At 45.6% G+C, this 15,293-nt stretch overlaps 1 protein-coding gene across 12 annotated transcripts in view; it reads left to right on the plus strand.

The window, feature by feature from the left end:
- Window positions 1-15,293, plus strand: part of RNF213 (ring finger protein 213) — a 96,082-nt gene that overhangs the window by 6,199 nt on the left and 74,590 nt on the right. For 8 of the 12 annotated variants that reach the window (XM_073310522.2, XM_073310521.2, XM_073310511.2 and 5 more), the window contains exon 3: window positions 9,599-9,792. The exons of the other annotated variants lie outside the window; for them this stretch is intronic. In XM_073310522.2, coding sequence (XP_073166623.1) covers window positions 9,599-9,792 — 194 coding nt within the window. The remainder of the gene's footprint in view (window positions 1-9,598; window positions 9,793-15,293) is intronic. 12 annotated transcript variants of the gene reach the window in all.

The raw sequence follows: 15,293 nt of genomic DNA on the forward strand, positions 1-15,293 counted from the left end.
CCAAAAAAAGAGGGGTGAGGACCTCCTAGTAGCCAGGAGGCAGGTCTGAAGGAGTCATTGGGCTCCCGTCCCACTGGTGGGGTGGCTCACATGGGTGGGAGATCCCTACTGGAAGAACCTGACCCTGGTCCTGGCCCCAAAGCAAGAGACGAACAGAGTGAGGAGGTCGGGGGAGGCACCCAAATCTGTTCCCATGGCTGTGGAAGAACAGAGCATGGGGGAGGTACCTGAGGTGACCCCCCTCCCCGCAATTGCTGCACAAACCAGACTGGCTGGGGGTTGAGTGCCACTCCAGAACAAGGACACAGACATAACTATGGACCACATGGGAGGGTTTGAGCCAATGAGCAGGTGGAGGAGGGGTGGGGGCAGGAACAGACAAGCCCAGGAACTGGGAAGACTTGTAGAGAGAACAAAGAAAGAGCAGCGGGAAAAGTAGCAGTGCTGAGCCAAGGCAGAGAGACACCCAGATGGAGGCAGGCAGAGCTGAACTAGGAGCTGCTTGGAGGAGAGACAAAAGGAGACTGTTAGGGATGCACAGGCTGGAGCTTCCAGGCCAGCTGATACCAAGCAGCAAGCAGCAGAGGGCACGGACAGGTTGGACTGACCTAAGGGTGGTGTGGTTGCATGGACACAAGGCAGAGAGTTTGTGCATGTCTGGCTAGGTGTGGGGGTAGGGGCGAGCTGCGTGCTGTATCAGGGCAAGGGAGTTGGTGTAACCCTTGCTAGAGATCCTGACCTGGACCTGCTCCTCGCTTTGCTGGGTTGGATAAAAGCGTTGTGCTATTGTAAAACATGAAACTTGTTCCAAGGGTTACCTCTGGTCTCATGGAGAGAGGGTTGGAGTCTGTGCAGGGGTGTGTGGGACCCTGTTCCCCAACCCTGGGAATCCCCCATCTGACAATGGGCAGGGTGAGAATCAAGTTGCCTGCCCTGTCTCTAGCTCAGAAGAGGTGTGCCGAGTCTTCATTTATTCACTCTTGTCATAAATATAAAGGGAAGGGTAAACACCTTTAAATCCCTTCTGGCCAGAGGAAAAACCCTTTCACCTGTAAAGGGTTAAGAAGCTAGGATAACCTCGCTGGCACCTGACCAAAATGGCCAATGAGGAGACAAGATACTTTCAAAGCTGTAGGGGGGGGAACAAAGGCTCTCTTTGTGTGATGCTTTTGCCAGGAACAGAACAGGAATGGAGTCTTAGAACTTAGTAAGTAATCTAGCTAGAGATGCGTTAGATTCTGTTTTGTTTAAATGGCTGATAAAATAGCTGTGCTGAATGGAATGTATAGTCCTGTTTTTGTGTCTTTTTGTAACTTAAGGTTTTGCCTAGGGGATACTCTATGTTTTGAATCTAATTACCCTGTAAGATATTTACCATCCTGATTTTACAGAGGTGATTCTTTTACTTTTTTTTCTTCAATTAAAATTCTTCTTGTAAGAACCTGATTGCTTTTTCATTGTCTTAAGATCCAAGGGTTTGGGTCTGTGTTCACCTATGCAAATTGGTTAGGATTTTTATCAAGCCTTCCCCAGGAAAGGAGGTGTAGGGTTTGGGTAGGCTTTTGGGGGGAAAGACGTTTCCAAGCGAGCTCTTTCCTGGTTATATATCATTGAGACGCTTGGTGATGGTAGCAATAAAGTCCAAGGGCAAAAGGTAAAATAGTTTGTACCTTGGGGAAGTTTTAACCTAAGCTGGTAAAAATAAGTTTAGGGGGTTTTCGTGCAGGCCCCCCCATCTGTACCCTAGAGTTCAGAGTGGGGAAGGAACCTTGACAACTCTAATTTAAGGTTTCACGTGCCAATAATACATTTTAACAGTTTTAGAAGATCTCTCTCTGAGTCTATATATTATATAAGTAAACTATTGTCATATGTAAAGTAAACAAGGATTTTAAAATATTTAAGAAGCTTCATTTAAAATTAAATTAAAATGCAGCTCTTATCAGTTTAGTGCAGTGGTTCTTAACCTGGGGGTGCGAGCCACCCTTCCTGGGGGTGCAAGACATGCAAGATTTTTTTAGAAGGTAAATCATCGAAAACACAAATTAAGCATAGGCATATAAGTACAACTACTTTGTTTCATCAAACCTATGTATTTATTAACATTATACATTTAACTATTACTGTAATACACAAAGTTTTTAAGCTAATTGTAGTGTAATTTTTGATAAGGGGTGAGAGAACATATTCTGAGAACTCCAGACCATCAGTGGGCTGAGCGGGGCCAGGTGTAGTGTATAAAATTGCTCCCTATAGGAATGTGCTACTTACAGTGTACTACTTACAGCTGCCAGTCCTGGTGCTCTGAGTGGCATGGTAAGGGGATGATAAGGGACGGGGGGTTGGATAGGCGTGGGGAACCGGGGTGGGGTTGGATAGGCGTGGGAGTCCTGGGGGGGCCTGTCAGGGGTTGGGGGTGTGGATAGGGGTCGGGACAGTCAGGGGACAGGGAGCAGGGGGGCTTGGATAGGGGGATGGGGTCCCGGGGGGGGGGGCAGATGGGGTCGGGGGTCCCAGGAGGGGGTGGTCAGGAGACAAGGAGCAGGGGGAGTTGGATGGGTTGGGGGTTCTGAGGAGGGCAGTCAGGGGGTGGGGGGGTCCCAGGAGGGGGTGGTCAGGGGACAAGGAGTTGTGGGGTTGGATGGGTCAGGAGTTATGAGGGGGGCAGTCAGAGGGTGGGAAGTGGGAGGGGGCCGAAAGGGAGCGGCCTGTTTGGGGAGGCACAGCCTTCCCTACCCAGGTGTGTATTAAATTTCTCCCCGTAGGAATGTGCTTCTTGCGGGGCACCAGGACTGGCAGCCGTAAGTAGTACACTGTAATTAGCACATTCCTGCGGGGAGACATTTCATACACTACACTGGGGGACAGAACCCCAGACCGGCGGCAGGCTGAGCTGCTCAGCCCGCTGCCAGTCTGGGGTTCCATCCTTTGACTCCTGCCAGCCAGGGTCCCAGTTGCCGGCCCCGCTCAACCTGCTGCTGGCCTGGGGTTCCGTTCACCCAGGCCAGCAGCAGGCAGCCGCCGGGACCCCGGCTGGCAGTAGCGTGCCAGTAAAAATCGGTACATGTGCCGCAGGTTGCCGACCCTGCTCTACCTTATAGATGTCATTATTATTGTTGTTACTGTTTATTGCAGTAGCATCCTTCGATGTGTATTGTGTTGGGCACTGTGCAAAAAAAGGATTTTTTTTTAATTGGTTTTTTTCTGTTTCCTGCTTTGTTACGATGGATAAAGGAGGCCTGAAACGTTCGTTTGAGGTGTTTTGCCAGAAGCAGGGATTGGGCAACAGGGGATGGATCACTTGATGATTCCCTGTTCTGTTCATTCCCTCTGGGGCACCTGGCACTGGCCACTGTTGGAAGACAGGATAGTGGGCTAGATGGACCTTTGGTCTGACCCAATATGGCCATTCTTATGTTGTTTTGTTTTTGTTTCTGAAATTTCCTGATTGCTTTTTACTTTAGAAATATTTGGAGTGTCAAGGCTGCTCTTCATTGGTTTGGCAGGAGTATGCAAAGAGCTCTAATGCCTTAAACTGAACGGGCGGCAGGTGCTGAATCTTTAAGCAGCTTCCTTTTCCAAATGTTAAATAATCACTGAAGTTAAATAGGTGCTAATAAAACACACACTATTGTGAGCTGTCTAATTGAAAATCCCTTCTCTCTCAGCTGCTCAGCTTTCAGTCTGTAGCAAACGTATCTCACCTGTGCGCTAGTTGTCTGGTTATCATCAATAGGGTAAAATGGTAATGGGGTTTAATTCAGGCCTGAGCCAAATGGCTTATCGGTGTTTTCATTCAAATCTTTCTGCTTTAAGGTTGCTTAGATGTCATGACAATTTGAGGAGACAAAACCAATTCAGTGTGTGTTTTATGAATTGTAATGAGAAAACAAACAGGCAAATGTAAAGCTAACTTCCCTACAACACTAAACAATGCAATAATTAAATTGAATTTAGAGTGGTGATCAGATGAATTAATCAAGGAATTAACAGCATAAATTAAAATCAATAATTCAATAAGAAAGTAGATTGAGTCCATTTCTTGCTCATTTACCTGGACTTTTTGAGGTTGCAATTTGAGCTGCTAACACTCCTCTGTCCCTTGCCTGAAATCTTGCAAGTGAATCAGGGTATTGCAGCTTTGCACCCCAACTGCATTGTGCAATCCTGGTAGAGCGTGATCAAGCTTAACCTTTGGTTCACTTTTGAGGCCTTCCCTCCAACGGACGTTTCTCCACTGCATGTGTCTGAGGCCACAATTCTATGTTTTTCTCCCAAGAAGGCGAGAACAGGGGAACAGCAGGAGATGACTCCATCAAAACTGTTACAACTCCTTATCTGGGTTAATAGTTAGGGATTTACAGATGGGTCTCTGGACCTTAAGGCCTAGCCACTTCCTTGGACCTCACTTATAGCCCATTGCCATTTGATCTACACAATTGTCAGTGTTCCTTACTCATTCAAACCTCACATTTCAGCAATGACATTTAGGGCAAGTCTGCTCTATAAAATTAAGTCAACCTAAGTTTTGTTGACTTACAGTCCCTCAGTAATTAAATTGCTTTTGCATGTCCACACTATGCTCCTTGTGTCAGTAGCATGTGTCCTCATCAGGAGCGCTTGCACCGATTTAACTGTTAGTGTGGGGCATTGTTGGGCATCTTCTGAAAGGCAGCAACAGTCGATGTAAGCAAAACGGTGTTTACACTGACACTGCATTAACCTAACTACAACAGCCTAGGTGCTATGCCTCTTGTAGCGGTGGAGTTACTAAGTCGGTGTAGTGGGCCAGTTACATTGGTGGGAACTGCATTTTAGTGTAGATGCTGTGACGATGTGATGCAGCAGGGAGAGGGGAGTGTTAACCTGGGGATGGGAGATCTGAGAGCCTGTCACCTGAGCCAGGAGGGGGAGGGGGAAGTGACACCTCTGCCCAGGAATGTGAACAGAGGCTGCAGAAGGGACCCTGCTGGGGGGGTTTAGTTTTCAGTTTGGTGCTGGGTGGAGGAATGCAGGGAACCCCAGGGCTGGGGTCTAAGCTCCCTGCTCCCCCAGAAGGACTTGACTGAGGGGTCCTGGTTGTACCCACAAGCTCTGTTTTGGACTGTGTTCCTGTTGTCCAATAAACCTTCTGTTTTACTGGCTGGCTGAGAGTCTCAGTGAATCCCAGGAAGAGGGGTGCAGGGCCTGGACTCCCCCACACTCCGTGGCAGATGCTTACAGAGTTATGTCAACATAAACTGCTTTACATCAACCTAACTCTGTAGCATAGGCCAGGCCTTAGGGCCTCACAACCCACAGTAAGAAATTACAGAACTATCACCTATGGTTTGACTAGGTGAACTGAGTGAAAGGTCATCTTGCTCTAACAAAGCCCAAAGACAAAACTGCTTCAAAGCTGCTTTTGAGATGCTGTTAATAAAATCAACGAGAATTTGGTGGCACCTAAAAGACACCTAAGAGACTAGAGTCTTTAAGGTTCCACCGACACCCCCCCAACGAAAAGGCAACACACAAATAAACCTACCCACAATAACTTGTTAATATAACGTAATTAAAATTCATTAGATTTAAGGTTTCAGAGTAGCAGCTGTGTTAGTCTGTATTCGCAAAAAGAAAAGGCGTACTTGTGGCACCTTAGAGACGAACAAATGTATTTGAGCATAAGCTTTCGTGAGCTACAGCTCACTTCGTCGGATGCATCCGATGAAGTGAGCTGTAGCTCACGAAAGCTTTTGCTCAAATACATTTATTATATTTAAGTTCATACTTACACTACTATAGAGCTATGTGCCCTACATGACAAGACTTTCAGCCTAGACAGGGTCACGGGACTTGAGTTGGTAATGTAAAACACAAGTGGAATTATTTCTCAAATCCTTTCCTGCCCCTTTCACGCATCATAAAGAAGCGAACAAGGGCACAACTGTGATTTCTATCCCACCTACTTTGCAGGCCATTTTCTATATTACATTTGTTATTTAAAACCACCATTTTATTTTTTAGATTTTTTTTTTTTTCCATTGTATTTTGTTTCCTTGTTGTTGTTTTTTTGGGAAGGGAGAGGAGATTTTATGCTTTGGCTCTTGTGATTTATTTACTTTCTTCCTGTTCTCTGAGGGGATAGATAAGCTCCTGGGCTCTGTTGGCTTTGCCTTTCATACCCAGGTGCGCACACCACGGCCCTGTTCACTTCACACTGCACAGTTCTGCCCTGAGGCTTATGCAGGAGCAAACTGGTAACATGTGTGATACAATGGTGAATGCACCACTCAAGATGATACTGCATAAAGCCATGGCACGTATGGGAAGCCAAAAGGGGGGGGATTCCTGGAGGAAAAAGGAAGGAGTTGAGAGCAATTGAAAGATGATTGGAATGACATGCTGGCAAAGGCAGGTAAAAAAATGTGAAAAATACACAAGTTAATGATACCCTGAGCACAAAAGCACTATGAAACCCAGCTGCTATAAGCAATCTGGCAGGATAGGTGACAGTGTTGATTTACTACTTGTCCGCTACCAGAATCGGTTCCTCCCCTAGAATCTGCAGCTCTCGTTCTGTGGCAGCATCTGCGTGGTGGGATGGCAGTATGGGCGGAAGTGTGGGCAAAGGATAGCTCTGAAGAATTTTCTTGTGCCATGTATCTGACCCTGTCATCCACACACAGATTGGTTTGATTGCAAATCAGCTATGATATCATGTTTCGTCGTATGTTTTTCTTACTTTCTTATGGACCTTTTTCCCTTCCTGTGCCTCCTGTAACAGATTTGGAGCTGCCCTGTGAAAATTTACGGATACTATATGCTGGCCTGGTTATTGGGATGTCTGCTGTATGAATATATTCCTTTAAGTCAATAGGGGGCTCTCTGAAATGTAGGCAGGAAGGAGAAGAATGGCTGGAGAAAGATAGCCACCTATCAGCCAACACTTAAGAGTCATTAAGGGACAATGCTGGAACTATTAGCTTTAAGGTGCAGCCAGCTCTGTAACTCTGATGCTTTTTACAGAGGCGGAGGGCATATTTCTGCACTGAACAGAGGAAGGGATGCTTTGAGATTTCAGCCTGGGAGCTGAAATATACTTTCAGGACCAGCCCTCTCTAGTCTCCTTTTTTGCATTATAAGTTCAACGGCTTGTACGGTTTTGGTAATGAGAAAAGGAGTACTTGTGGCACCTTAGAGACTAACCAATTTATTTGAGCTTGAGCTTTCGTGAGCTACAGCTCACTTCATCGGATGCATACCGTGGAAACTGCAGCAGACTTTATATACACACAGAGATCATAAAACAATACCTCCTCCCACCCCACTGTCCTGCTGGTAATAGCTTATCTAAAGTGATCATCAGGTTGGGCCATTTCTAGCACAAATCCAGGTTTTCTCACCCTCCACCCCCCCCCCCCAAACTCACTCTCCTGCTGGTAATAGCCCATCCAAAGTGACTCTCTCTACACAATGACAGGTTTCAGAGTAACAGCCGCGTTAGTCTGTATTCGCAAAAAGAAAAGGAGTACTTGTGGCACCTTAGAGACTAACCAATTTATTTGAGCATGAGCTTTCGTGAGCTTCAGCTCACGAAAGCTCATGCTCAAATAAATTGGTTAGTCTCTAAGGTGCCACAAGTACTCCTTTTCTTTTTTCTCTCTACACAATGTGCATGATAATCAAGGTGGGCCATTTCCTGCACAAATCCAGGTTCTCTCACCCCCTCACCCCCCTCCAAAAAACACACACACAAACTCACTCTCCTGCTGGTAATAGCCCATCCAAAGTGACCACTCTCCCTACAATGTGCAAGATAATCAAGGTGGGCCATTTCCAGCACAAATCCAGGTTTTCTCACCCCCCACCCCATACACACACAAACTCACTCTCCTGCTGGCAATAGCTCATCCAAACTGACCACTCTCCAAGTTTAAATCCAAGTTTAACCAGAACGTCCGGGGGGGGGGCACATGATGGCATATATCACATTGGTGGATGTGCAGGTGAACGAGCCTCTGATAGTGTGGCTGATGTTATTAGGCGCTGTGATGGTGTCCCCTGGATAGATATGTGGGCACAGTTGGCAACGGGCTTTGTTGTCTCACAAATCTTGGGAGACAGGCCAGTCCTTGCCTACAGACAGCCCCGCAACCTGAAGCAAATACTCACCAACAACCACATACCACATAACAGAACCACTAACCCAGGAACTTATCCTTGCAATAAAGCCCGTTGCCAACTGTGCCCACATATCTATTCAGGGGACACCATCTCAGGGCCTAATAACATCAGCCACACTATCAGAGGCTCGTTCACCTGCACATCCACCAATGTGATATGTGCCAGCAATGCCCCTCTGCCATTTACATTGGTCAAACTGGTCAGTCTCTACGTAAAAGAATAAATGGACACAAATCAGATGTCAAGAATTATAACATTCATAAACCAGTCGGAGAACACTTCAATCTGTCTGGTCACGCAATCACAGACATGAAGGTCGCTATCTTAAAACAAAAAAACTTCAAATCCAGACTCCAGCGAGAAACTGCTGAATTGGAATTCATTTGCAAATTGGATACTATTAATTTAGGCTTAAATAGAGACTGGGAGTGGCTAAGTCATTATGCAAGGTAGCCTATTTCCCCTTGTTTTTTCCTAACCCCCCCCCCCCCCCCCCCCGACGTTCTGGTTAAACTTGGAGAGTGGTCAGTTTGGATGAGCTATTGCCAGCAGGAGAGTGAGTTTGTGTGTGTATGGGGGTGGGGGGGTGAGAAAACCTGCATTTGTGCTGGAAATGGCCCACCTTGATTATCATGCACATTGTAGGGAGAGTGGTCACTTTGGATGGGCTATTACCAGCAGGAGAGTGAGTTTGTGTGTGTGTTTTTTGGAGGGGGGTGAGGGGGTGAGAGAACCTGGATTTGTGCAGGAAATGGCCCACCTTGATTATCATGCACATTGTGTAGAGAGTTGTCACTTTGGATGGGCTATTACCAGCAGGAGAGTGAGTTTGTGTGTGGGGGGGGTGGAGGGTGAGAAAACCTGGATTTGTGCTGGAAATGGCCCAACTTGATGATCACTTTAGATAAGCTATTACCAGCAGGACAGTGGGGTGGGAGGAGGTATTTGTTTATGATCTCTGTGTGTATATAAAGTCTGCTGCAGTTTCCACGGTATGCATCCGATGAAGTGAGCTGTAGCTCACGAAAGCTCAAGCTCAAATAAATTGGTTCGTCTCTAAGGTGCCACAAGTACTCCTTTTCTCTTTGCGAATACAGACTAACAGGGCTGTTACTCTGAAACCTGTCATTATGCAAGGTTTTGGTAATGTGATGCAAGTGGTCTCAGAGTGGGGCTTCCAGTTTAGTCATGTTCACTGGACCTTCTCTCTTAACCTTGGTTTAGGGCTGAGCATTGCTCCTTTCCTCCCTTCTGAAGTTATTTCTAGTGTTCTCTTCGGAAAGGGGTGTGGAAGCAATGTTCATGTCTCAGTCAATGCATTTAATCAGCATTTGTGATTTCTCTCCCTCCTTTTCCCCAACTCCAGTTGAGAATTACATTTTGTCTCCTCCTTGTTTCCTGACTGCAAAATTAACAGAGAACTTTTTCTCAGTTGTAGGAAGTGGAGATGTAAAGCCAGCTCCAGTCCCTGAGGGGGAAATGGAGAGTGGGAGAGAACTAAAGGTAGAGGGCGCCTTCACGGTGCCAGCTGTTGATGGACGACCACTGACCAGAGAAACACAGGGAAAGCCAGGAGAGCTGCTATCACAGAGCCTGGGGACTCAAAGCGGTGTCTCAAAGAAGAAAGTGAGTATGTCGGAATGCGCTGGTGCGGACTGTGTACTGTGCAGAGACCTTGAGGCATCTTCATGTTTCCCTGCAGTATTGGAGTGGGTTAGGCCACCGGGTGCCAAGTAGCATGATTCAAGCAAATCACTCATCTGCTTTCTCTCTTATTGACAGCATGAGGCAGCTATTACTAATGCTTTTTGCTTATGGTCTGGAACCGCTAACGGCTGGTCTGGAACCACTAATTTTTTTAAAGGAAATCTGATACATATTTTAACATCATAAATTTTGTAGCGAATGGTGTCTAAGTATGTGTCGCTGAGATACTGAATTATACAGCTTCCCATAACAATATATTTCGGGCAATAATAAATCGATAAATGATACAGAAAAGTTTCAGGATTAAAAATCTGTCTGTCCAAAGTCAATATCTGCTTGTTAGGGGGTTTGTCAGCCAGTGCTGCTACATTAGGCTGGGTCTACCCTAGAAACCTTTGCCAGTATAATACTGTTGCTTAGGGATATGAACTGTCTGTCTTTCTGCTGTGCGTGTACCAACAAAAGCCCTGGGGTAGACGTGGTTATGCCAGCCAAAAAATGCTTTTGACGGTATAGCTTACTTTCTTCGGGGAACTAGTGTAAGAAGCTATGCCAGCAGTAGCATTCTTGTGCTGGTCTATGCTGCATCTGGACTAGGAGGGTATGCTGGTTCTGGATAGCAAAACCTTTCTCACGCGGACAAGTCCTTCAATGTCCGATTCTCATATTGCTGAAAAGTTTAAAGGCTTGGGAAAACAGATGCTCAGAGTTAAAAGAGGACTTGAAATCCAAGTATTACAACTTATAGCAGAGGACTTAAAAAAAGAAAATTGTTCCAAGATGCCTCTTTCTTATAATGGTGACTTCATAATGCTTTGTTAAGTTCCAGAATATTCTAACTCAGATCCTCAGACATTTTAAAAAAAACCTCTCTGTTTCCAGTTTTGTGTGAGTTAATAAAATCTCTCATGAACATAGAAACTTTAAAGCTACTATCCTAATTAGATTTCCCAAATTCTAATTAACATTTTATGGTAACTTATCTCCAGTTCTTTGAATGGGATTCATGTGGTAAACACTGGCCCAAAATTATTATACAACAAACAATACTTACACAACAGTAGGCATGAAATGTCATACACCAGAATACATGTGGAGGGATGAACAGGAAACTTATTTTGTAACATAACTTTGGCAGAAATACCTACAGTTATGCATTTTTGCCCCTGGCATAGTACTTTACCTGATTTTATTGTGGTGGGGGCGGTGTGTGTTTGCATTTTTGTGGTTGTTATTAAATCTGTAACTTTCAGCACTGTGATTTTGTATGTAGATAAGTAAATGTGATGATAACAGCTGAACAAATTTCACTGAGGCTTGTGAGCTGCCCACTTAAAACCTGGGCTTTCTGTGATGGTCAGAGAGCAATACACTTGCAGGGTGCAATGTATCCAATGCAGCGTGTAGCCCATAGGGCTAGCCTGCTGGTTTGCTTTATTACATGCTGCCTATTATCTACTGGTTTGCTCATTTGTTTTATTGTATTTTGTTTGGTTTACTCTGTTACGTTTGGCTGTAACTCAAGGAACCTACAGGTCTGTGTCCTGTACGATTAGTTTCAGCAAGTTAGCATAAGTATGGTGAAGTAGGCTTGGTGACCTTTGGCATTGATAAATGGCCTAACAGTCCCCCCTTAGACATGTCTACCTAAGAATAGGAGCTGGAACTCCGTGGTAAACGGTGACCCCAGGGAATACCGCAGGAACATGAAGAAACCGCCATAAACCAGTTCAGGCAAGAAGTAACAGGTCTGAGAATGAGATAATTGGCATTAATATGTATAGATATGTCAGGATCTATATGTTAGAATAAGGGCATCCCAATATTGTGTGGTTGAGGAAGTTAGATTTGGGCATGGAAGGTTGGGCATTAGCATGAATATTCATGATAGTGCTCAGGCCCTATAAAGGGCAAACCACCCTGTGGAATTATTATTCTGTTACTTCTTCCTCTTCTTTTGAATTTTAGCCTTTTCCTTTATCTTTGAGTCTTTCAGCTGTCAATTGTTAACTTAGCTACTCATCATTTGACCCTTCAGCTTTATTATTCACCATCAATCTTGGGCATTGAGGAACCTGGACCGTCAGACCCATTTGGCATAAGAACAGCCACACTGGGTCAGACCAAAGGTCCATCTAGCCCAGTATCCTGTCAGCCGACAGTGGCCAGTGCCAGGTGCCCCAGAGGGAATGAACAGAACAGGGAATCCTCAAGTGATCCATCCCCTGTTGCCCATTCCCAGCTTCTGGCAAACACAAGCTAGGGACACCATCCCTGCCCATCCTGGCTAATAGCCATTGATGGACCTATCCTCCATGAATTTATCAAGTTCTTTTTTGAACCCTGTTATAGTCTTGGCCTTCACAACATTGCAGAGACGAGACAGGTTCTTTGTTTCTTACCACCAGGTCCCCAAAGCGGGGTGTGAGTATACTAATCTAGGAGCTTCCAAAAAGCGTGCTACCCCAAGGATTGTATTATTACCTTTTGGTTCTGTGATATGGAGCTTTTTGGACCTTTTTCACATTTTAATAAAAGTCTCTAAGGCTGTGTGAGTGTGCTTGCCATATACTCTGAGGGTCCTTACAGGATTTTGAACTCGCTCCATTTAATTCTGTATAGCCTCATTTTGGGACAAGAACCTTATTATCTTCTGGTCAGATCAATTGATCTGGTCAGAGCCTATAATAATATTAACTTCTAAAAATTCCAGGCAACAAGAGGTCTAGCACAAGGCCCGTGTACTGCCTAAGTCCAATTTAAATCTATGGCTTAAACAGGACTTCATTGACTTCTTTGGGCTGGCCTCTTTCACAAGCGTGAGCTTTACTAGAATTAAGGCTCCTGGGGTTGGTGGGTGGGTGAGGTCACTGGTTACTTTTTCACCCAAAATAGAGAAAGAATGGAACAGTGTTGCTGTTGATGGCTTGCATGGTGCCTGTGCAGGGCTGCTGCCGTAGAATCATAGAAATGTGGGGCTAGGCGGGACTTTGAGAAGTCATTTAGTCCAGTCCCTTGTGCTGAGACGGGACCAAGTAAACCTAGACCATTCCTGGCAGGTGTTTGTCCAACTTGTTCTTAAAATCTCCAGGGATGGGGATTCCACAGCCTCCCTTGGAGGCCTATTCCAGAGCGTAACTATTGTTCTAGTTGGAAAGTGTTTCCCCGTATCTAACCTACGTCACCCTTGCTGCAGATAAAAGCCTATTCTTGTCTTACCATCAGTCGACCTGGACAACAGTTGATCATCATCTTCTTTATAACAGCCTTTGACATATTTGAAGACTGTTATCAGGTTCCCCTCAGTCGTCTTTTCTCAAATCTAAATGTGTCCAGTTTTTTCTTTCCTCATAGCTCAAGTTTTCGAAGCCTTTTATCACCTTTCTCGCTCTCCTCTGGACTCTCTCCAGTTTGTCCACATCTTTCTTAAAGTGCGGTGCTCAGAACTAGTCTCATTACTCCAGCTGAGATCTCACCAGTGCTGAGTATCTTTGCAAGCTGCCTCTGAACAATAGGGCCTGCCAGAAGCAAAGGAGGGGTGGGGTCTGGACACCAGTATTATTTATTACTGCATGTGTATTAACCATAGCACCTTGGAGCCCTAGTCACAGACCAGGACCCCATTGTGCTAGGCGCTGTACATGCACAGAGACAGTCCTGCCCCAAAGAGACTGCAATCTAATGAGAGGAACAGCCTGATATCTCCATTCATTAAATGTCTTGTCGTCCTAACTGCACCTTTCTCATTTATTATACAGCGAGACAGTATGTCTATTCGAGCCATTTATTTCCATTAGAGACATAAAGGGTGTGTGGTAATATCTGTCATTGGACCAATTTCTGTTGGGGGGAGAGACAAGCTTTCAAGCTACACAGAGCTCTTCCTCGGGTCTGGAAAAGATACTTAGAGCGTCACAGCTCAATACAAGATAGAATATGTCCTGACTATGATGCAGAATTAAGGGTATGTCTACACAGAGAGAAAAACCCGTGGCTGGCCTGTACCAGCCAACTCGGGCTCACGGGGCTTGGGCTGCAAAGTTGTTTCATTGCTGTGTGGACTTCTTGGGTCTGGCTGGAGCCCAGGCTCTAGGATACTCCCATCTCACAGTGTCCTGGAACAAGGCTTTGGCCTGAGCCCAGGCATCTACACAGCAATGAAAGAGCCCTGCAGCCAGAGCCCCATGAGCCTGAATCAGTTGGCACAGGCCAGCTGGGTGTCGAGTTGCTGTGTACACATACCCTAAGAGACCACTCGTGGTGAAGTGACTCATTAACACCTCTGTCGTAGGATGAAAAGGGGTGTGAGTGTATTACTGATTGTTATACCATAATAAGCCATAAATCCCCCGGGAGCAACGTGTCTACAACAACGCTGCATACCCTTATTTCCATTGTCACTTTGGTTCCCGTAGGGACCGCAGTGCAGGTTCCTTGTACAGTCTCTCCTTCTCCAGTGTAGCAGGTTGGTGAGTGAATTGGTAGTTGGAGAGGGTATGCTTTCTCTCCTCCCCGCCGTCCCCCAAGTCTCGAGCACTCTCTGGATAACGTTCATAAGGAGCAGCAGGAGGAAAGTCTGACTTGTTTCAAGTAGGGAAAATAGGAAAATATATATACGTTTTTTAAATTGCCCATGCCATAAACTAAAAATGCAAGCTACAAATAAACACTGCAATATCAAGTGCTACTCTCCCCACCCTGACAGATAAATATTGATTAGCAATTACATCTCGCTTCCTGATCTCTCTGAAAGTGAAGCCATTTTTCTACAGACAGCAAAAGTTGCAAGTGGTGTAGTCTGGAGTGAGTTGGATGATGCTAATCCCTTTCCAGAAAGAGGAGAAAGGAGAAACCAATCCAGTTTGAGGATAGCAGCCCATCTCCTACAAGCCCACAGCAGGTAGTTCTCATGAGTAGTTCCTCTACCCTGAGCAGCCTAAGCAAGCGCATTCCCCTGAAGCCCCAATTACTAGCACAGGTGTCTGTTCTGGGTGAACAGTTGGATGCCAGCCTGATGTAATTAAACTTAATAACTGCTGTCAGCAGTTTCCTGAACGGTCCCTGCCTGATGCATTGGGCGGAGTCAGTGTGTCTGTAATTCCAGTGTATACGTAGTTCTGAATCTGGAACCAGTCTCTGTTCACAATCCCTGTGCTGGCAAATGAGGCAGATGGATTTGTTGTTTCTCTCCTTTCATTACATAGCTGTAAGTCTGTCCCTCCTCCAGCTTGACATGGTGCTTTGCAATCGCTGTCCATGTCTGTCCACATTCACCACTGCTCTCCCGTGGTGGTTTGTGCTTGGCTACCTGCGACCCAGCTGTATGCTCATTGGAGTGACAATCAGAAGCATGAGATGGGAAGATCTTTGTTTTTTTTCCCACCTGCTTGAGTTTAAAACCAGCAGACACGGTGAATCCA

This window comes from Lepidochelys kempii, chromosome 14, assembly GCF_965140285.1.
Source record: "Lepidochelys kempii isolate rLepKem1 chromosome 14, rLepKem1.hap1, whole genome shotgun sequence".
Taxonomy (NCBI): Eukaryota; Metazoa; Chordata; order Testudines; family Cheloniidae; genus Lepidochelys; species Lepidochelys kempii.